Source organism: Gymnoscopelus microlampas, assembly GCF_963454915.1.
Source record: "Gymnoscopelus microlampas genome assembly, chromosome: 11".
In the NCBI taxonomy this organism is placed as follows: Eukaryota; Metazoa; Chordata; class Actinopteri; order Myctophiformes; family Myctophidae; genus Gymnoscopelus; species Gymnoscopelus microlampas.
This window is the reverse complement of record NC_139948.1, coordinates 291,989-315,000: the sequence shown is the minus strand read 5'-3', so window position 1 is coordinate 315,000 and position 23,012 is coordinate 291,989. Positions and strand designations below refer to the sequence as shown.

General features: G+C 41.0%; 1 protein-coding gene across 3 annotated transcripts in view; it reads right to left on the bottom strand.

Moving 5' to 3' along the window:
* The window catches only part of pdxdc1 (pyridoxal-dependent decarboxylase domain containing 1), a 75,371-nt gene that overhangs the window by 26,742 nt on the left and 25,617 nt on the right, over positions 1-23,012 (bottom strand). For all 3 annotated transcript variants that reach the window (XM_084072509.1, XM_084072510.1, XM_084072511.1), the window contains 7 exons: positions 19,608-19,733; positions 18,031-18,081; positions 17,424-17,484; positions 14,771-14,841; positions 11,379-11,484; positions 5,588-5,762; positions 2,648-2,766 (listed from right to left, as the gene is read on the bottom strand). In XM_084072509.1, coding sequence (XP_083928635.1) covers positions 2,648-2,766; positions 5,588-5,762; positions 11,379-11,484; positions 14,771-14,841; positions 17,424-17,484; positions 18,031-18,081; positions 19,608-19,733 — 709 coding nt within the window. The remainder of the gene's footprint in view (positions 1-2,647; positions 2,767-5,587; positions 5,763-11,378; positions 11,485-14,770; positions 14,842-17,423; positions 17,485-18,030; positions 18,082-19,607; positions 19,734-23,012) is intronic.

Below are 23,012 nucleotides of genomic sequence, written 5' to 3'. Positions count from 1 at the left end.
GGTGCAAATTTTAAATTGTGCTACTGTTATCTACTACAAATACTATTACCATTGAGTGATTGCAGTTTCTTCCAGGGGTGAAATGCTCCTTTAAATGTAAACTGTAATGAGTGGGATTTGAACCAGGGACCTTCGGCACATGAGGCTCACACTCTACTGGTGGAGCTATTGAATCCACAGCATCAGACAGTGAGAAAGGAGAATCCAACAAAACAAAACAAAACAAAAGGGCGAATGAAGTACGTCATACATTGAAAATAACTACTTTCAAGTATGCATTTCTCGTCATCTTTAACAATTGCACATGCATTCATTGATACAGTCATGTTGTGTGCAATGCAATTATAATGAAGTCTACATGAGGTGGGATTCGAACCGGCAACTCTGTGGTTTCAAGGCAGATGATTAAGCGATCAAGCTATTGGGCCAACAGACCTGAACTAGTGAAAAGGGAGTTCACACACATGACACACTTTCACGCAAATTGCTCAGAAATCCTGGATTTAAATGTTTTTCAAACTGCTCAAAATTGCAGACAATCTAAGGGCGGAGCTTACTGGTCAAAGTGATACATGTGTTCCTCATGAGTCAAGGCACATGTGTAAGCAGGTTTAACGGCTGTCGGCCAAACGAGGCATGACTTTTGCCTGTTTAAAGTTTGCATTTTCAAAAAATTGCTATAGCGCCACCCTTTGACCAATTGGAGTAAGATTGGTTTCAGTGATACTTGGAATGACCCTCTACAATATTGCAAAGTGTCAAACAAATGTGAGTCTGCATGTATGTGTTAGGGGCAGATGAATAATTTTCATAAAACTGCAATATTCATTGGCTTATAGAAGCTTAACGTTTTCACTTATGGAAAATCCGCTTGCTCACGTTTGTCGGCATTGGTCCAAAGTTCAGTAGACAGTTTCGTGCAGATTGCTCAAAGATCCCAGAAAGCTATGGACTTTTACTGCTTTTTACTGCTTTTCATAGAATTCGAAATGGTGGGAGATCTAAAGGTCAGAGGTCAAAATGTGAAAGTTGTTAGGCATGAGGAGACGCATGTGTGCATCAAAGTCTCATGGCTGTAGGTCAAACAGGGCATGAGTTGTACCTGTTCAAAGTTGGCATATTTCAATTGAGTGCTACAGCGCCACCCTTTGGCCGATGGTTGTGAGTTTCGGGTCTTCGCCGTTTGGCATAGCCCTCTACCATATTGCCGAATTTCATAAAAAGTGACCACGCGGTTAGGCCAGAACTGCCAAAAGCGGCGGAAGAATAATGAAAGCCAAGGAATGCAATAAGGCTTCGAAGCCTGATAGGCCTCGAAACCTTAACTCATCCACTGCCAGACTTATTGCAGGCCGCGTTTGCCCACTGCCAGAGATTTTTCATTGAAAAAAAAAAAGTACTCAGGAGCTGAGATACAGAATTTTTAAGCTTTAAGTTAACAAGGAAGTGGATGGGAGTCTTTTCCTTCGAAAAAATCATATCTCCTTGGTATTTGGGTCAAAAAAAAAAAAAAAATTTGAAAAATTAATAATTACGTTTTTTACGTCTGTGGCAGGGTTGGTAAACGGGAATAATTACGTTTATTACGTCAGTGGCAGTGGATGAGTTAATAAAATCTCACGACTGAAAAATGTATGGCAAGTCCTAATGTGTGATTTGTGAAAGGAGCCCCCTGCACTGCTGTTTCCTAAACAACACAATATGTAACATTATGAAGTTTTAGTAATGTTGTTCCTACTGCTCCACACACTCTCTACCAGGAGAAGAAATCACAGATTGAGGCTTTAAACTTTGCTTTTATGAAATATCCCAGACCATTAGAGTTTTTGACCACTTCAAATGCTTTAGTCTTAAAATAATAACCGAAAATAGCCTATCAACAAGCTCTCAAGCTTGTATATCGCCTATTTTCGCTGCGCAACATGCTTCCATTAGAACAGTGTTTATCAACCCTGGTAGGCGTGACACTTTTGTTCCGCGAAGAAATGGTAGGTGTTCCGCGTAAAATTTCGAATGACAAAGAAAGAAATCAACCCCCTCCACCCAGAACAATAGATGTGTCGTGGACTGCTGCTGCCTTGAGCCATTGGCTCATCGTCCGTCGCGGACACACATCCAGTGAATCGACCCTCGCACATATAAATGCAAATGTGTGGCTTTGTCTTCACGGGGCCATCACTGTACTCGCCTGGCAGGTACTCAGGGGTGAAAGTGGGTCGGAACGGGCCGATATGAAGAGGGGCTGTTAAAAGCCCATATTATAATCTGCCATGTTGAATGTCCAACAATAAAACACATGTACTAACATTAAATCAACATACGTGTTAGATTTCTTATAAAGTGCTTCTAAATGGCTCCAGGGTGTTAGTGTGAACGTAATCCGCGGAGTTTGTTGTGTTTAATTACTCCACGGCTGCTGCGACGTTGACTCACTGGGGTAAGCGAAAGTCTCGCCCCAATGCACGCTACCCCCATTTGTTTTCGCGGACCAGCGGTTCTTGGCTTCTATGTAATCCAAAAGACTGAAATCAGACGTGGCGACTGAGAACTTTAATCCATGTAGATCTGCTGTGTCGCTTTGTATCTTTTGCAGCTGCCAGCGTGAACGCAGCATGGATCCCAGTGTGTGAGCAGTGTACACACTCACCAGAGGAGAAGGTGAGGTCAGCATCCAGCTCTTGTAGTTTCTTCAGCAGCTCACTGTTGATGTGTTCAACCTGCTGCTGGGTCTTACTCTCATCCATACCGTCTGCCTGGGGCTCATACCTACACACCAACACAATGATATACACTCTGTTAACCAGGGTTACTCTCAACTAGGGATGGGTATCGTTAGGATTTTTACGAGTCCGGTTCCGGTTCCAGTTCCGGTTCTGCTTATCGGTTACGGTTCTTAACGGTTCCATATTTCGGTTCCAAAATGGTAAAAAATATAAGAGGTCAAATGTCTATTTAATAGGGATGCACCGAATGGAAAATACTTGCCCAAAAACGAATATAGGAAACACTTGGCCGACGGCCGAATACCAAATGGCCTTAAAGTATAATTTTTTAAAAATATATATGCATTTTTAAAAACATTTTGTTGTACCATTGCTGTCATGGCTATGCCTCTCTTGTAGAGCTACATGATTATGGCAAAACCCTCATATCATAACTATAATGGGTCCATATTGAGATCAGTTATTTAAAACGTATTTATTTATTGTGTAGAATTATTTATTTACTATTGTGTAGAAATAGAATACAATGTCTCAAAACATTGAATAGCCTAACAAAAGGCAATATACTGTAATGTCTGCAGTTGCATTATTGCACACAGCCAAAATGCATTAATAATATTAGGCCATTCCTTCCTTTTGGAGAAGTCACTTAAGTTTAATTTCAGACAGACAGACAGACAGACAGAGACACACACACACTCTCACACACACAATCAAGGAGAAGCGTTTACAGCTGGTGTTATTGTTTTGCTCTGCGCAGGCTGAGGCTCTTAACTAGCGCTGGTTATTCTGTTAATGTTACACCCTCTGACATGGATTCTAGTTTTCAAGGTGACAACAGCAACGTTTGGTTACAAAGTTTGCAGGGCAGGCTAATTCCTTCCTCACTACTTCAGTTGAGAGACGGACATGGTGGTGTCACTGAGGGGGAGAGGGGAGCGGGGAGTGGAGAGGGGGGGGGGGGGGGCGTGTGCGGGGAGGAATGTGGCTCAGGGAGAAGCAGCAGCTCCGCAACTGATGTATACTTCTCCATACAGCGGTGTTTTACCGGATTTGTGATTTTGTGCTGCCTTTGTTTTAACGGCTTTTAGCGCGTCTAGGAACCGATATGCAGAACCGAAATTACCTATTGTTTATGGGTACCCGGTACCGACAATTTCTTTATCGGTTCCTGCTTGGAACCGCATTTCGGTACCCAACCCTACTCTCAACCATGCCGTCTGACTGGGGCTCATACCTACACAACACAGTAACATACACTCTGTTAACCAGGGTTACTCTCATCCATACTGTCCGCCTGGGGCTCATACCTACACATCTATCAGCCTGTACATTGGCCGAGATACAGGTTATTTCCCAAATAAACAAACCCAAAAAATTATCTTTCTCGTCCTTGGCAGGCTACGCCTTTGCAGAATTTGACGAGAAATCTCGCCGTGGCAGGCAAAGACTTAAAAGGATATACTGTAACTGCTTATGGTAAAGAAAGATCCATTAGATTATGCCAGGTGCATCCAGTGCAACAGGCTCGCTAAAGTCCAGTAGTTAATTAAATATGCATACATTGTATGTTACTGCATGTGATTATACAATGCTCTTTCCTCTACCTAACTTTTCTTTACCTAACTCCTCGTATGCAGTTTCACATCACTGACATAATGAAAAAGTAATTGGCTTGCTTTATGTTAGGGGCGCAACCTGTCCTGGATGGAAGGGCTGAGGTGCAGTGCCTCTTAACCTTATCCTGTCCCCTTGTCACCCTAACGTTTCTTGGTAAAACGCTAGCCTAGAACTGTTTGCGATGTTTGCAGAAATGACAGTTATCTACAAGATTCATCTACCAGCCTTCCTGTAAATCGGGGAGGCTATAGCGCCCCGTGCGGGAGGCCATTTGCACCCGTGGTGAAAACCTGACGACGTTCTCTGGAAAGCCACAGCACATCCCTCCCATCAGCACATCTGTCTGACAATCCAGGATGTGGCAAAGGGGCCCTGCGGATGTCTTCGCTTATCTCACCTGATGAACTTTTGCACTTCACTCACTTACACATATAGGCATAATTTATTTGGGTAATAGCTACGCCCATACGAGACCGCCTCGGTGGGCTGTCTAACACTAATTCTGTCAATGTATATATGTGACTGCTTGTCTTTCGATAAATTTGAACATGTTAACTTGGACGCTTGTTGGAGACTTAATGTGTTCCCGATGCGTCGCTCTTCTTCTATGCTGCTATAACTGAGACATCGCCTTGTGTTTTCTAATGAACTTCTCTCATCCACATCATCTGACCAGACTTTGAATGACCTAGAGAATAAAAATCGTTACACTGCATTGCCTATTTCTCGCTTAATTTAAAATATATATTTATTTATTTTTGTGTACTGTTTAGCGGTAAAATTACATGTTTGTTTGTTTACATGGCTGCCTTTTTGAATATGGAAAAAAAAAACAAGCACCATGGATTGTTTAATTCATTGGCTCATTCAGGTGCCTTGTCTCCATTGGTCTGTTAATGATAGCATGTGGTCATTATTGAACAATATCAATAATCAAGCATTCGACCAAGCTGTGTAATAAACACTGTTACGTCACAATGTGTGATAAGACTGGAGCCCGACTGATATTGGTTTGGCTGAAATAATTAGCCAATATATCGCTCACATGAGCTTGTAGATCTGCTATTTTTGAGAAGAATAAGAACAAATGCCAATAGTGATATTATCAAACATATCAGACAGTCTACATTTCCCGAAAGGAAATGCATGTATTTAATTCTGTCTGACCAGAAGCAAGGATAAAACATAAAAAAGAGTGACAGAGGGGTGGGGGGGGGGGGTATCAAAAGCACAGGCACACTTACCGTACAGCTCCCAGGCCAGGCCAGCTGAGGTCCTCTACGTAGCGCAGCGATGGGCCGTGGCGATGCACCTCCTCTCTGAAGTCCTGCTTGAGACGCAGTGTGGAGCTCAACACAGGTACCACCTCACAGACTGTCTGCACCAGAGTCCCTACGTCCCTGGACTCTGTCCCTAACACTGTAGGACAGACACAGTTATACAAATGAGTCTCTATGTCCCTGGACTCTGTCCCCAACACTGTAGGACAGACACAGTTATACAAATGAGTCTCGATGTCCCTGGGCTCTGTCCCCAACACTGTAGGACAGACACAGTTAGACACATGAGTATCTATGTCCCTGGACTCTGTCCCCAACACTGTAGGACAGACACAGTTAGACACATGAGTCTCTATGTCCCTGGACTCTGTCCCCATCACTGTAGGACAGACACAGTAGACACATGAGTCTCTATGTCCCTGGACTCTGTCCCCAACACTGTAGGACAGACACAGTTAGACAAATGAGTCTCTATGTCCCTGGACTCTGTCCCCAACACTGTAGGACAGACACAGTTCGACAAATGAGTCTCTATGTCCCTGGACTCTGTTCCCAACACTGTAGGACGGACACAGTTAGACACATGAGTCTCTATGTCCCTGGACTCTGTCCCCAACACTGTAGGACAGACACAGTTAGACACATGAGTCCCTACATCGCTGGACACTTTGTGCCACGCTATGCATCAGCTATTTTTGAAAAATTGTGTTTTAAGAAAATATATATATATATTTTTAAAGCAAAGCTGTTTAACTCAAATCTTTGCTTCTGGGGGTTCCACATACTTCAGTTTAGTTTTAGTCACATTTTAGTCATCTGAAATGTTTGAATTTCTAGTTTTTAGATTTAGTTGACTTTAATATTATACGATTTTAGTCCATTTTAGTTCCATGCGCAGCCAACGATAAAAAATGACTTGTCTTAGTTCTACTGAATCTTTTCTCCACTAGTCCCTCCCTAACATTTTAGTCTAGTTTATATTTTTTGACAAAATTGGCAGTACATTTAGTCATAGTTGTAGTCATCATATGTTAGTTGTTGTTTTTTTCGACAGGCAGTCGACGCATATTTTTCATCATAGTTTTAGTCAACGAAATGGACACGGGACAAACACAGTTAGACCCATGAGTCTCTATGTCCCTGGACTCTGTCCCCAACACTGTAGTACAAACACATTTAACCACATGAACCACATGAGTGGTTGTCACGATTACAAAATTGCTGTCACAATTACATTTAAGTTGATGATTAATTGTCATCCAAATAATTGCGATTTAATTGTGTTTTTGAATTGAACATTGGAACAAATGAATAAAAAATGTAATTTCTGTTTAGCTTTTTAGGCTTCGTAATCAAAACTTGCATGTGGCAGATATGACAAAAAAATAAATATACAAAGAAATTGCTGTCATATTTAATAGTTTAGAAGCTATTTCTGCTATGCTTGAAAATGTATTACCATTGTTCAACATGGAAACGATTATGACGACTATGCAAAATAATTTCAAATATCTCAAATAATTGTGAGGAATCAGCTTTACGCCCACGTCCACGTGAGATTTGTGACATTGACAGGTGTACCCTGTCAATTCTAGCGGTAGATTTATCCACTGTTCATAGATATGGCGTAGACTTGCCCCACCTGTTTTCCGTCATGAAGAAGCGGAATACGGCCGAGAAGAGGAACTTCTCCAACATGTGAAGTTACCCCACCAATCATCTCTGTATGTATTATTTATTAGTTTTATAGCTATACATTTTTGGAGTGAATACATAATTATGTTTAGATGCCTGTCAGATGGTCAGAAAATGCTGCTCCGCATGTCTAAGATGGTACAAACGAGTGTAGAATCCTACACACAGTCAGACCAGACGTGAGATCTGAGTGGACCGTAAGTCAAAGTCACAATAGATTGATAAATATCGACACAAAATACAGAGGAAAAAAAAATATATATATGTATGTACAAACAAAACAAATATGCATAAATAAAAAATAAATAACAAGAATGACAAGTCATAATAAAGCCGCATGCGGCAGGCTTTTTTGGCCCCAATCTTGTCAACAACACAACATTTAACTATAAAGAAATGAAGATGACAAAAGACAGCTAATGGTTGTCAGGTGATGGACAATTAACACGTTGCAGAATGAATGAAAGATGCAATCAGAGTGATGCACAGCGAGCCACACAGTATAGGCAAAATAATAATAGTATTCAAATAGTAGCTTTAAGGCTACTAATCATTTATAGAGTTCTCAACGGGCCTGAAAATGAAGGCTCGGCCCTAACTGGGCCCGACTGGGCCGGCCCGGGGCTCGGCCCGAACCCGACTATTGCCATCATGTTAGGCCCAAAACCCGAAAAAAAAGAGAAGAAGATTTTCGATTTTTTGTTTTATTTAATATTTTTAATATTATTATTCTGTTCTGAATATATATTTATCTATTATGAAGATGGCGCTGACGGCAGCGGACATTAACTTACACTGTGCTTACACTGTGCTGATTTAAATGAAGTTAAATCCTTATCTTGCTCACGCACCTCTGTGCAATGAGATGCATCGTCTGCATTTCTCTGCCTCTCTCGACCGAGTCTTTGTCTCCCCCCTCCCGACTGTTTGAGACCGACTCGAGACTGTTGTTAACCTATTAGCTTAAGTTTACACGCGTTGGGTGAACACTTTTTTAATACTGAACTAAACGCGGGTGGATTACATTGTATTGTGAAAATCAGAAAGCACCGTTTCTGCCACTTGTGTAACTTAACAAAACACGACGGCATAGAGCACGCCGGTCAGTTATCGTAACTCACAAAAACACATTGAACAGCCTGTTATACCTTCAAATTAAAACCATCTGAAAACGTCAACAACGACACATGTGTAGTGTACTGCGTGTATGCACGTTCTCGCGCGTGGCTTGCTATATATGGAAAACTCGCTCCTGCGTTCTTCAATTGATTTGTGAACGAACCTGACCACTGAATGTACACTATTGTTGAAGGCTGGTGTACTGTAGACCGAAATTGCCGTGGGTTTTTGTATTAAAAGGGCCCTTGATATGGATGCATCATGCGGTAGGCAGTAGCCCTGAAACATGAATGTGAACCATGGCTACATATGCGGCAATGGATTACAAGAACGCTCGTCCCCAAACACACTCGCCCGGGTCTAATCCGGCGGCCTCTGTCCGCGAAATGAATGGGGGTGAGTGTGTTTTGGGCCGAGTGTTCTGTTTACCTCGCCCAGAATCGCTATTTTTTTTACTCTCTCTCACATGGTTAATACATTTGATTTTGGGATGTACAATACATGAAAATTACGGGATTAATAACGCAACTTGCGTCGAGAACTAATGGAGAGTGGACATTACCGCGTTTGGCTAAAAACAGTTAGTAACATCATACAAGCATACAAGCTAACTATTAGCCAAATTCGGCTAGCGCTCAGACGAATCCACTGAGAGAGGCGTGTCTAGTCCCATAGCTTGGGAGGACGAGGGCGCCCGTTCAGAGTATGGGAAAGTATCCCATTGGCTTAAACGACAGCCAATCACGCAAAAAAAGTGTCGCAAACATGAATACATGTCGGAAATCTGTCGGGTCAGAGTCAGACTGAATATAGAGGGTTAGGGTTAGGGCTAAAAACATATGTACAAAAAATGTGTGTGTGTGTGGGGGGGGGGGGGGGGGGTCGTCTGTCTAACAGGAAAATGGTACTACCTCCTCTTTTTGCCTCCAGAAAGGTGAGTTTTTAAGGCCATTTTAAATGAGCCCAGCGAACTGCATTTTTGACTGAAAAACTGAAAAAACTGAAAAAAATGCAGTTCGCTGGGCTAATAGTCTAACCTAGACTATTCCAATCCTTGGTGGCAGTGCTGTAAAAGGAGAATTTGCCCATGTTTTTTTATGGGTGGGTGGTACCAGATTGTTGTTAACGCTCCCTCTAGTTTCGTGACTGTGGGTGTCACTAACTTTTTGGAGGTATTTAGACAGAAATGCAGGTATAGGGGGCATTTCGGGCAAATTTGCATTTACAATTTTGAAGACCAATCCCATTCTTAGTGTCTTCTACACTGAGCCATCCTAGGCTGGTAAAATGAGTGGGAGAGAGGTGGGTCATGGGCCCCAGTCCGAGAACATTGATAAATGAGGGCCTATGTCCCTGGACTCTGTCCCACCAGTCGACCCTAAAATCGAACCCTAGAATCCCTATTTTGGGGGGAACATTTGCAGAAAAGAGCAGATCTACAAGCTCACAACGTGCAAAGAGGCAAAGAGATTTGGAGTCGCAGGGAAACTAGAAAAAGTGCTTCTCGGAGCACTGCCAGACCCCTAGTGGTTGAAATCTGAATGGCCGGACTTCGCATCACGTGTGTGCAGAGGAAAAGAGGGACAGACCGACCGACCGACAAAGCCTCCTGTAGGCCGACCCCCTGGGTCTGGCAAAAAGAGCAGACCAAGTACAGAGTCAAAGGTCAGGTTTACTAAGTATTGAGGGTTTAAATGGTTTACTATGTAACTTTTTTTTTTTTATAAATACAATGTAATTTTGTCCAATCTGTACGGTAGAGTATGTTACAATATAACTTATACAATTGGGGTGGTTGTATTCCTGTATATCCCTGCTATTCTTTTGAGACATTTAGATCGTGTCAAAGGTCATGTCTCACCTAGACAAAGGATCTGACACGAATTTTGACCTGATGGTCAAGATTCAATTTATCCCCTGAGCAATCAGGCTCAATGGTCCGGGGTAGAAGAGTAGTGCTGCTTTAACATGAATTCAACACTGATGATAGTGCTGTCAAACAAGTCTATGAAACTAAAAGTTTAATCTGCAAAACAATTTTATACAATATGTAGTGGGGGGGGGGGGTCCCTGCTTCTTCTCCCCTCATCTAAGAAAACGTTGAAGACTGATCTAATGTGATTGTAATGTTATGTTAAATGTACTGTATATGTTCCTTGTATCTGGTGGTCCTTAGTATCATCAATAGCAGATCTACAAGCTCACAGTGTGTCACAGTGAGCTTATAGATCTGCTATGTTAGGACAGGGAAATATGGTTTGCAGCATGGCTCAACACAAACAACACAGATGACAATACATCTGAACAGCTGGTAAGAAACAAATAAGAACAAGTAACAGTCAATACATCAAAACAACAACAGCAGCAACAACAATAGTAGTAGTTGTTGTTGTGGGAAGTGCTGTTGCAGGATTAAGTCGGGGGCAGGGTTGTTATAGTTAATTAAAGCCAATAAAACTAAAAGCGTAACAATTTAGTTAGTAACTGAACCTAAAACAAAATGAACACTAAAATGAACAAAGGAATACTAATTATAACTAAAACTAACTAGAATTAATTGCAGGTAAAATGTTCATTGTTTTAGTTTTTTTCCACCACCATATCTGATCTTTCATCATACAGTTTTCAGCTTCTATAAATCAAGGCATTTGTCATAATAATGAACTACATAGGGCGATATCTTGCCCCCAGAAGGGTAGCACAATTGTTACTGCTATCTTTCAACCGGCACAGTCTTTTTTATGCCTGGCGCCCCCGTTGTCTACATACCAAATGATCTCTTACCTATGTAACGCCTCCCCGTGGGTGTTGAGGTGTGGTCTGGCGCTATGATGATGTGTGTGTGTGTGTGTGTGTGTGTGTGTGTGTGTGTGCGTGCGTGCGTGCGTGCGTGCGTGCGTGCGTGCGTGCGTGCGTGCGTGCGTGCGTGCGTGCGTCTTACCTGCAGCAGTCATGAGTGGTCTGAAACGAATGCAAATGCCTTCATCCTCCAGTTGAACCACGTCCACCCCACACCTGGGGACCTGACCGATCAGCAGCTCTCCCAGCTACACACGCACACACACACACACACACACACACACACACACACACACACACACACACACACACACACACACACACACACACACACACACACACACACACACACACACACACACACACACACACACACACACACACACACACACACACACACACACACACACACACACGCAAATGCAAGCCCTTCAACTTTATACTTTAAAAAGCTTTAACCAGGCAAGCATAAAGGTTCTCGAATATTGAAACTCAAAACTAACTAAGAATTCCTGTCAAAATACAAGTGAACATAGTTTAACCCATTCAAACCGGGAACGCATCTCGTCATTTTTAGATTTCTTTAGGCTATTCAAAAATAGCAGATATACAAGCTCATAGCGCGGCACCGAGTGCCTCTTTGCTTCTGGGGGATTCTACAAATGTATTCTAAATCCTAACTAATGGTGCTATAATATCAGTGGTTCTCAAAAATTATATGTATTTGGCCATGGACCCCCATCTCAAAATAGTTTGTTCCAGGGACCCCCAGAAGTTGTAACAGAGTTAAAAATGTTCGCTTTCAAAGATATATATTCAAAGATTTGCACACGTTTTCACGATTTTTCAAAAATAGCAGATCTACAAGCTCATAGCTGAGCTTATAGATCTGCTATTTTTGAATAACCAGATAACTCTTAACTCATTGAGTGCCATTAACGTGTTTCGCGTGTTTTACCGCTATGGTGCAACGTGCCATTAACGTGTTTCATGTGTTTTTGAAAAAAAATAGAAAAAAAACAAAAAAAAAACAAGATATCATTATCTGAAGATTTGCAGCTCCATCCACTCCTTGTTTAACTTATAACTTAAAAAGGCTGTATCTCGCTTCCTAAGCACTTTTTTTTTACTTTGAAAAAACTAAAAAATCAAAATCATAATGGCCAGAAATAGATAATAATAATTTGGGCACTCAATGAGTTAAAATGGCACACAGATGCGTTCCCGGTCTTAAAGGGTTAACTCCCATTGATTAAAGCAAAAATAAATAAGTCCTAATATGTGATTTGTGAAACATTGTTAAAGGAGCCCCTCCCCACAAACAATTAAACATTGAACACAATGTAGAAATATGATGTTTTAGTAATATTGTTCCTGCTGTTCTACATACTGCCAACCAGGTGAAGAAATCACAGATTGCTTTTATATAAAATATCCGACACCATTAGGGTTTTTATTGAAAATGCTTCTGAACACATTGCTAGTTTGGCCATTTCAAATGCTCTAATTTTAGAATAATAACAGAAAATAGCCCATTCTACAAGCTCTCAATGTGTCGCAGAGCTGTGCAACATGATTCATTCAGCAACATACTGGCTTCTATGGAATCCAAATGACTGAAATCAGTTGTTGTGGCGACTGAGAACTTTAACCTATTAAGACCGGGAACGCATCTGTGTCATTTTTTTATTTCTTTGGCTAATCAAAAAATAGCAGATATACAAGTTCTTAGCGCGGCACGGAGTGCCGCACTATGAGCTTGTAGATCTGTAGATTATTTTTGAAAAATCGTGAAAATGTGTGCAAATCTTTGAATACAGTATATCATTTATATATTTTATTTTATTTACTTTTGGAGATTCTACAAATGTCTCCTAAATCCTAACAGTTTATTTTTGTTTTAAACTTATGTTGCTATATACAGTATATCAGTGGTTCTCAAACTTTTTCATGTCAAGGACCTCCCAAAATGAAATGTATTGGGTCGTGGACCCCCATCTCAAAATATTTTGTTCCAGGGACCCCCACCCTCCCCTTGAAGCTAAGATTTGAGTTAAAAGTGTATATATATATATATATAAATATTCAAAGATTGATTTGCACACATTTTCGCTATGTATATGTATATTTATATATCTAATTTTATATATCTATTTTTTAATAGCCAAAGAAATTACACAGATTCTTTCCCGGTCAAAGATCCTCTTTACTGTTCACAACTGTGCTAATAAAGAATTGAATCAATCAGAAAGCAAAACTCAAGTCAGTTTGAGCGTTATGCAATGAAATGTATAAGATAGAACGTGGATGAGGTGGTTCTAGAACCTTTTTCATGACCCCCAAATGGTCCCCAGGACCCCCAAATTGATATATATTCCTATAATTGATATATGGGGCCACCGACCCCATCTGAAAAGGTTTTGTGCCAGGGACCTCCAGAAGCATAGATTTGAGTTAAACATTTTCACTTTCAAAAAAATATATATTTCATATTTTTTTTTAAAATAGAAGATCTACAAGCTCATAGCGCCGTTCTATGAGCTTGTATATATGAATGAAGCTTGAATAGCCAAAGTATAAAATACGGTTAAAATGATTGTGATGCTGGACTAATAAATGTAGCTGGGGACCCCTGAGGGTCCCCGAACCAATGAAGTAGGACACTGGCATTCCACTCACTAGACCAAGGGTGGGCAACTTTGATGCTCAACTTTGAAGCTTTTGAGCTTGTAGATCTGCTATTTTAGATATTTTTTACTTGGAATCCTGAAAACATTTTTATTTAATGCATCAAATGAATTTAGTTATACTTATGTTAACTTTTGGAACTTAGATACCAATACATTGGACATAAAAAAGACGATAGAATTTTAATAGTAGTCATTAACACATCGGGTGCCAGCGTTTTTTCATAACAACTTACCGTGGGTGCCAGCATTCTCCCATTGACTGCGCTTTGCTGTTTGTTGTTTCCGCGTGCGTTACAAGCAAATCCACGCAAAAAAAAGCATCGATTCATGTTCTGCCATGAGCCTGGCTACAGGCTGGAACCATAACATTCCCCTCGCGGGTTACAACGGGGGGGGGATCGCGCATGACCGTTTTTCCCCACAGGAAACAGATTCGGAGATATAGGCGTTTCAAAGTAGGAAATAGACAGGAACCGTATGGGGGGAAAAAAAGTGTTTCCGGTGAGCGATCTGGCACTTCCTTCGCAGGATTACAATGGGTGCTCCCAGAGCTGCTCTAGCCCCGCCCGCGCGGAGAAAAACGAAAAAAACAAAAAGACTGAAATCACGGTTCAGACCGTGAACGGCACCGAAGCTTCGGAACCGCCACTATGTAAACACACGGTTCAGACCGTGTTTGGCACCCGATGTGTTAAGCTACTAATATAAACATGTTTGGAATTTTAACAGCTGAAATAAAAAATATATCAGTATTCCGATATCAACCTGCCGGCCGCATTAAGTGAAGGTGGGGGCCGCATGTGGCCCCCGGGCCGCCAGTTGCCCATGTATGGACTAGACTCACCCATGTGTTCAAGGTGTCCAGCACCTCTCTGTCCCCAGTGCAGTAGCCGTCCATTGAACCCCGACTCGAATCTGGGGAAGGACAACACATACTGTATCTTCACTGTCAGGCAGTGGTGGAAAAAGTAATCGAATGTTTTACTTGTTTTAAGTAAACTAGACCATACCCGGTGAAAGGCGCAGGTGAAAGTAGTTGCAAAGTTGGGGTTAATGCACGTCCTGTCGCGCGGTTTCTCCCCCGCGCGCGTCCCGTCGTGGCGCCCCCCCCCTCCTCCCCGTCGTGGCTTCCCCCCCTCCTCCCCCCCGTGGGTCGCGTTGCGTCACCCCTCCCCACGGGCGTATATATACAGTGATGTTGCTAGGTTTTCAATGTAATGGGTCCTGGGATGCAAGGGTGGTCTTTTAGATGGGTCCCAGGGACATTTTATGGGTCCCACAAAAATGCACAGCGTTTAACTCGTGTTTCATCTTATATGGTTATATTCATGTAGAACATGTACAGTATCTATGTAACTATTACCTTGAGATGAAGTAGAATCACAGGTAGATACAGAGGATGTAGTCATGGAGGTAGGTATGGGGTCATCATCATTAGCAGTACTTGATTTGGGTTTAGAAAATAGGCTTGCTATTTTCTGTTGCCCTGCAGCAGGCTTGAGAATATTTTTTGGTGCCATTTTACACTAACATTATTATTTTTTTCTTTTATTTGTATAGTTTATTTTTAATTCAAGTGTGTTGTTTTCAAACGTGTTAACCATCAGGTCTGCTACGGGTCTACAGGTCTACGTCATGGCAGAGACGTCACTTTTCAACTCCGCAACAGACGGCCCTTGTGTGTGTGTGTTACACGCAAAATCGTTACCCAAATAATTCGGTCTGAGCAATGAGCATGCGCAAAATGGCGGCTCCCATGGATCCTTATTATCATTTGTATCGTCTTTCTAAGACTATTTCTACGTGGATTTTATCGTTTATAAAGTAGGATAAAGTAGGATGTGGCCATCCAAAATGGTGGTGTCCCATTGATTTGTAAAATATTCGCGGTAAAAAAAATATTTTACCGCAAATTATTTTCATATTTTTTTCTGTTGGTGACAGAAAAAAGGACGCAGGCCTATGAGCATCTCTGTATATATATATATATATATATCAGCACGGAGAATGGCGTAGGCATGTTACTCGCCCGCCGCGGGTCCGTCTGGTGTGTTTACTTTGCACAGAAAGTTGTGCTGAGAGTGGGCGGGGTCTCGGTTATGCAGCCGACCAAACCTTAAACATCCGTGCGGTTTAGAATCTACCATTAGTTTTGGGATACGATGTATACAAAAGGGTAAACAGCGGAGCCTTGGCGGACGTTCGCCCGATCCTGGAAGAGAACGACATAGAACCGTTCTTTATGGAGCTAATGTGCATCGTGTGTGGGGGAAAAAATCTGGAGTGTTTACTTTCCACAGTAGAGAGTGGGCGGGGTCTATAGACCAATTATTTGTTTACCAACATTGAGACTGGACGCACAGGTGACTGTTTCACGCAATCAATTCCCAACCTGTTGTTTCGGGGTGCGCTGGTTTCAGCACACCCCAACCCCCTCTTGTGTGTTGGCTAGTGAGGCGCGTCCTAGCGAGACCTGATAGAATGGGTTTCATTGCGCGCATACTGGTTGCACGCATACTGGTTCTTATCAGTGTGACGTCGTCTGTTAAGGGGTCTATGGTGTAGCGTCGGCGTCGGTGTTGCCATGTCCGCCGATTGTAAGTGCTTTAGGGCCAATGTTGGTGTTATAGGGTTCGTTTGGTTTGGCCTCGTTTTCATAGACCTTGCTGCTTGTTTCTCTCGCGAAACCTGGCAACGACGCATGCGCAGTTTGATCAAGAGTCCACCCAACCACCACCACCACCACCACCGTGAGGTTACTAGAATTATAATAGGATAGGATGTAGTATCAATACAACAAAGTAAAAGTCTGTTGTTCAAAATTCACTTGAGTAAAAGTACAAAAGCTGTGGCATCAAAATACATTTAAAGTACCAAAAGTGAAACATATTCATTATGCAGAATGTCACATTTTCACAAGTGTTCAAAATGCATAAATAACTTTTGAAAATAGCAGATCTATAAGCTAACAACACGTCGCGATGTGAGCTTATATGTCAAGAACATATAATATTATTTATAATATAATATTATATTATATTATAATAAACAATAACCAAGCTTGTAGATCTGCTATTTTCAAATAGCCAAAGTGTATAGGGCTGAAGTGGCTAATGTATGTTTTGTAATAATAATCACTAGTAACTAAACATTTTCAAATAATTGTAGTGGAGTAAAAGTACAATATTTGACTCTGAGAATTCGGACTCATTTTTTTTACTATTTTTTCAAAAACACGTCATTGGCACGTTGAGCCATAGCGGTAAAAACACGTGAAACACGTTAATGGCACTCAATGAGTTAAAGAAGTGTAAACAAACAAACACCAATTTACACAACACTGATGACAGTGCTGTCAAACAAGTCTATGAAGCTATTTATGAAATCTATGACTTTTTTTATCTGCAACACAATTTTATACAATATGTAGTGGGGGTCCCTGCTTCATCTCTCTCTCTGCTGAGTCCCCTGATCTATTGTCAAGGGGAACATCTCACCACAAATGGTGTCCTGGGAAAACCTGAACACGACCACAGGAGAGGTGAGCTCATCTTCTACCTGGAGGAAAAAGATTCAAATGAAAATAATGTTCAGTTCTCAACCTCACCGACCTGAAAAGGCTGCTTTCTGCCAACACTATTTTACACATTTGTCGATCAGTTGACAAATTCCTATCACTATTAGTCGATTTAAGCTAAAACACTATGACGAAAAATGTCCGTCGACTACCTTTTTTCACTGACGGAAACTAAACAAACTAAATAAAAACTGAGCTATGATGACTAAAACTGTGACTAAATATACTGACAATTCAGTCAACAAATAAAAACTAGACTAAAATGTTAGGGAGGGAATAGTGGAGAAGAACTAAGACAAGTCATTTAATGCTTGGTTGCATGCGGGTGTCGCGCTCATAAAATAGCCGATCTACAAGCTTACGTGAGCTTGTAGATCTTAAATTTAAACTAAAACTAAAACATTTTTATTCAAAAGACTACGACTAAAACTAAAACAGAACTTGCTGTCAAAATGAACGTGGGAGCTAAAGACACTGGTTCTCAAAGTAGGGTGTTTTTTGTTGTTGTTGATGGTTGCATCACCTACCGATGTTCTGATGGAAGCCACAGTCCTCAGCTCCTCCAGCAGCTGTTGGCTCTAGAGTGGAAAAAGGAGAGAGGATGGTTGCCTGCTTGAAATCTACCAATTTATACATGAAAAATACACCTCAGTTTTAACACTTCAACAGTTTTGGGCAGTGGGGGAAAAAGTACTCAAATATTTTACTTAAGTAAAAGTATCAATACTGCAATGTAGAAGTACTCTGTTACAAGTGAAAGTCCAGAATTCAAAATTTACAAAAGTGTTGGTATCCAAATGTACTTAAAGTACAAAAGTTACTTACTTAAAGTACTAAAATGTTTGAAAATAGCAGATCTACAAGCTCACAACGCGTCGCGATGGGCTAAAGTGGTTAATGTATGTTTTATAATATAATAATTTATATCTGCAAAGTACAGTAACTAGTAACTAAAGTTTTCAAATAATTGTAGTGGAGTAAAAGTACAATATTTGTCTCTGAGATGTAGTGAAGTAGAAGTAAAAGTAAAGACAATTGGAAATACTCCAGTAAAGTAAAAGTACCTCAAAACTGTACTTAAGTACAATACTCTGTTTTACGTCTGGAGACTGAACCCAGTTGATTTGGCGTTAGGGACCTGTTGCGACGGCATGCCCTTGCGGACGTCAAAACCCAGGCAGGGTTCGAACCCACGACCTTCCACATTAAAGGAGCATACTCTAACCCAGTGTTTCCTAAACGTCTTGGTTCGACCCATTTTTAAGTAAATATCCCTTTATTTTTCATTTCCTCCATTTTGTTTTAAATTATTATTATTTCAAAATATCTTTTTAAAAAGGACAATGTCCATGAATTAAAAACAAATTCAAACATTTTTCATAAATATAATAATAAGTTCACAACGCACTGTGCCTCATTGTGAACTTGAAGATCTGCTATTTCACTAGTTTGATTCCCGGGGAAGCCATCCAGGCTCCTGGTGAATCATGACCATAAAACAGTTGATTTTGCGTTTTATTATATGATATACTATATTTAATAAATACCTTTTTTTGTGGTTTTCAAAAATTGACCCAGAATCAAACATTGTATGGTCATGATTCACCAGGAGCCTGGACGGCTTGGTTCCAGGCTTAAAATCATTTATATAAATATTTTCGGAAATCTCTATGGGAAAAATTAATGGGCTTTTTGTCTGTGGAACCACAAAATGGCCACCACTGCTATGCCCTATAACAACATAAACTGCCAAGTGATGCCAAGTGAATACTTTGGATGAAAATGTATAAATAAATCAACACGTTCACCACTAGATGGCAGGCAGCCTGGTGAAATCAGGGGGTTGGAATGAGTTCATGTTATGAACACACTTAATACAGTAATAACCAGGGTGATGTAGAATTGTCATCAGATAGTTGGTGTAACTGTAATTGACTTATTTAAGAAATAAAGTTTAGGGCAGTGGTTCTCAAAGTGGGGTCGCTGTTACGCGTTGTGAGCTTGTGAATGCCCCCCCCTCAGAATAGCGGTCATTGGTGCAGTGCTGGGTCCTCAGACTGTTGGTTCCAGGGACGTGGCCCTCAGAGTGAGTGCTGGTTCTTACCAGAGACATAGCGTGTGATATCTTGTGGATGATGGCGGTGTGTCCCAGGTACTGCAGGGAGAGCCAGAGAGGCAGCGCACGCAGCTTCTCCATGGGCTGACTGGATGTCAGGCCTGCTGCGAGAGACTGCACACAGTCAGTCGCGCGCACGCACGCACGCACGCACACACACACACACACACACACACACACACACACACACACACACACACACACACACACACACACACACACACACACACACACACACACACACACACACACACACACACACACACACACACACACACACACACACACACACACATCATTATCAATAGGGCTGTCACAATTACAAATTTAAGTTCATGCTTAATTGTCACTCAAATAATTGCGATTAACGATTTAATTGTGTCTTTGGCATTGAACATTGGAACATATGAATACAAAAAATATTTCTGTTTGCCTTTTAGACTTCGTAATAAAAATTTGCACAGGGCAGATATGACAAAAAAAAGTATATGCAAAGAAATGACTGACATATTTATTTTTATACATGTAAAAATAGCAGAAATAGCAGATCTACAAGCTTACAACGCGTGACGTGTTGTAAGCTTGTAGATCTACTATTTCTGCTCTTTAAAAAAAAGAAATGTTTGACATTTTTTCAACATGGCAACGATTATACGATTACCGTATATGATTATATAATCGTATAATCGTATAAGGCCTAATTATCAATTATCATCATCGTGCTCATCTGCTCACAATTATTTTAATTGTTTTAACCACTTAAACCCCAGCATCCCTGTCCGGGGAAAAAACCTTACCAGAAAATAGCATATCTACAGTACAAGCTCTCAAGTTGTCAAGTGTTTTGAGGGCTGCCAGCGCTGACATTAGCTGCTCATAGACAAACAGACACACGAGTAAACACACGGTCATGGGCGAAAACATTATGCCCCGCTTCCAGCCGTTCGTATATATCGTTGCTGTCGGGCAGAAGCCTCATATCTCCATGTTTCAACTTTGTTTTTTCGTAAATGAATGCCCTACTTCATCATAGTGTTGCACAATAGAAGTGAAAATAGCCGATCTACAAGCTCAGAACGCATTGCATCCGCGTCACGATGCGACAGTTTTAAAATGTTCTTTAGAATAATAAAAAAGGAATTGTTTGGACATACAAGGCTTCCACCCGACAGTGGCGATATATAGCAGTAATTTGCTGACATTTCGAGCAGTGGTGGAAAAATAACTCAAATGTTTTACTTAAGTAAAAGTATCAATACTGCAATGTAGAAGTACTCTGTTACAAGTAAAAGTCCGGAATGTACTTGAGTAAAAGTACAAAAGTATTGGTATCAAAATGTAAAGTACTAAAATGTTTGAAAATAGCAGATCTACAAGCTCACAACACGTTGCGATGCGTTGTGAGCTTGTAGATCTGCTACTTTCAAATAGCCTAGGCTAAAGTGATTAATGAATGTTTCATAATGTAACACTTTATATCTGCAAAGTAACTAGTAACTAAAGTTTTCAAATAATTGTAGTGGAGTAAAAGTACAATATTTGCCTCCGAGATGTAGTGGAGTAGAAGTAAAAGTACTGAAAACTGGAAATACTCCAGTAAAGTAAAAGTACCTCAAAATTGTACTTAAGTACAGTACTTGAGTAAATGTACTTGGTTACTTTACACCACTGATTGCAAGTGATTCGGAACAAGTTTAACTTTTTTATTATTTTTTTTACATTTTCACCTAATGCACGGAGCACATGAAGTGAAATGGGGGAGTAACAAAAACATTGTGGGGGACACAAACGTAAAATATTTTGGTGAAGGAAAGTCCAATCATCCCCACATTTGAATCACATGTTGAGGGTCCTCTAACGCAATGGATCCCAAACCTTTTAGCTCAAGACCCAAAAGAGAAATTAGACAGGTCATATTTAACCCATTAAGACGGGGGACGCATCTGTGTCATTTTAGATTTCTTTGGCTATTCAAAAATAGCAGATATACAAGCTCATAGCGGGGCGCTACGAGCTCGTAGATCTGCTATTTTTGAAAAATCGTGAACATTTGTGCAAATCTGATATATATTCTCACGTCCACACACACCCGGCCGGACGGACCCGCACGCTTAAGCACGTTCTCTGTGTGTGCTTGTGGCAGACCTGCACGCACGCACGTCCCGTCGCCGCTTAAGCACGTTCTCTGTGTGTGCTTCTGGCAGACGACAACAGTGTAACACAGGGGGTCTATGGATTCGACGTATGCGCAGTTTGATCATTCATCCCATAGGTCGAAAGGCCATCCCACAGCTGGGGAGCCGTAACCATGGCGACATTCTTTTACATAAAAACGCTAATAAACAGCTGACATTTGGGGAAAGTGACACACTTGGACTTTTTTTTGTTGCTCTCCCTCATGGAGCTACTTGCGGATTATACCAGGGTCAGTCCACCCTAGGTGGACATGCACTGACCTTTTGCACCTTAATCCCATGTATAACGCACTGACTTTTTTGTCTTTTTTTTTTATTGTGCTTTTTTTTTCTCTAAGCACCTTAACGTCCATAAGTGTATCATGCACAGTATACATACATTGCTGCTATGCTCAGGCACCTTAGTTTTTATTATCTCAGGTACTGTACTTTGTAAATATGTAGATAACTTGTTTGGCCTTCTGTTGTTCTCTTGTTTGATCTCCTTCCCACTTGCCCCCCACCCCTCTTCTTCTTCTTCTCCCCCCCCCCCCCCCTCTTCTTTCTATGGAAATTAACGTTGCGATGGGAATGATGTACAAAAACGAATTTCACCCACTTTTTTACCTTGTAAACCTGTGATGTGACAATAAACCTGATTCTGATTCTGATTCTACATCTCAGAGGCAAATATTGTACTTTTACTCCACTACAATCATTTGAAAACTTTAGTTACTAGTTATTTTGCAGATATAAATATATTACATTATAAAACATACATTAACTACTTTAGCCCTATTTTATACCTAGGCTATTTGAAAATAGCAGATATACAAGCTCACAATGCGTCACATGGCGACGTGTTGTGAGCTTGTAGATCCGCTATTTTCAAACATTTTAGTACTTTTACTTCTTTTTTTTTTGGGGGGGGGGGGGCTTTTTCTGCCTTTATTGTTAGGATAGTGGGTTGACAGGAAATGGGGAGAGAGATGGGGAGACACTGCACAGCAAAGCTCGTCAGGATCGGGAGTCGAACCCGCGACACGCTGTCAAGCTAGATTACCAGCAGTGGTTTGCGCCTGGACCGCTAGGCCAGCGGGCACCACATACTTTTACTTTTTGTACTTTAAGTACATTTTGATAACAACACTTTTGTACTTTTACTCAAGTAAATTTTGAATTCCGGACTTTTACTTAAAACATTTGAGTACTTTTTCCA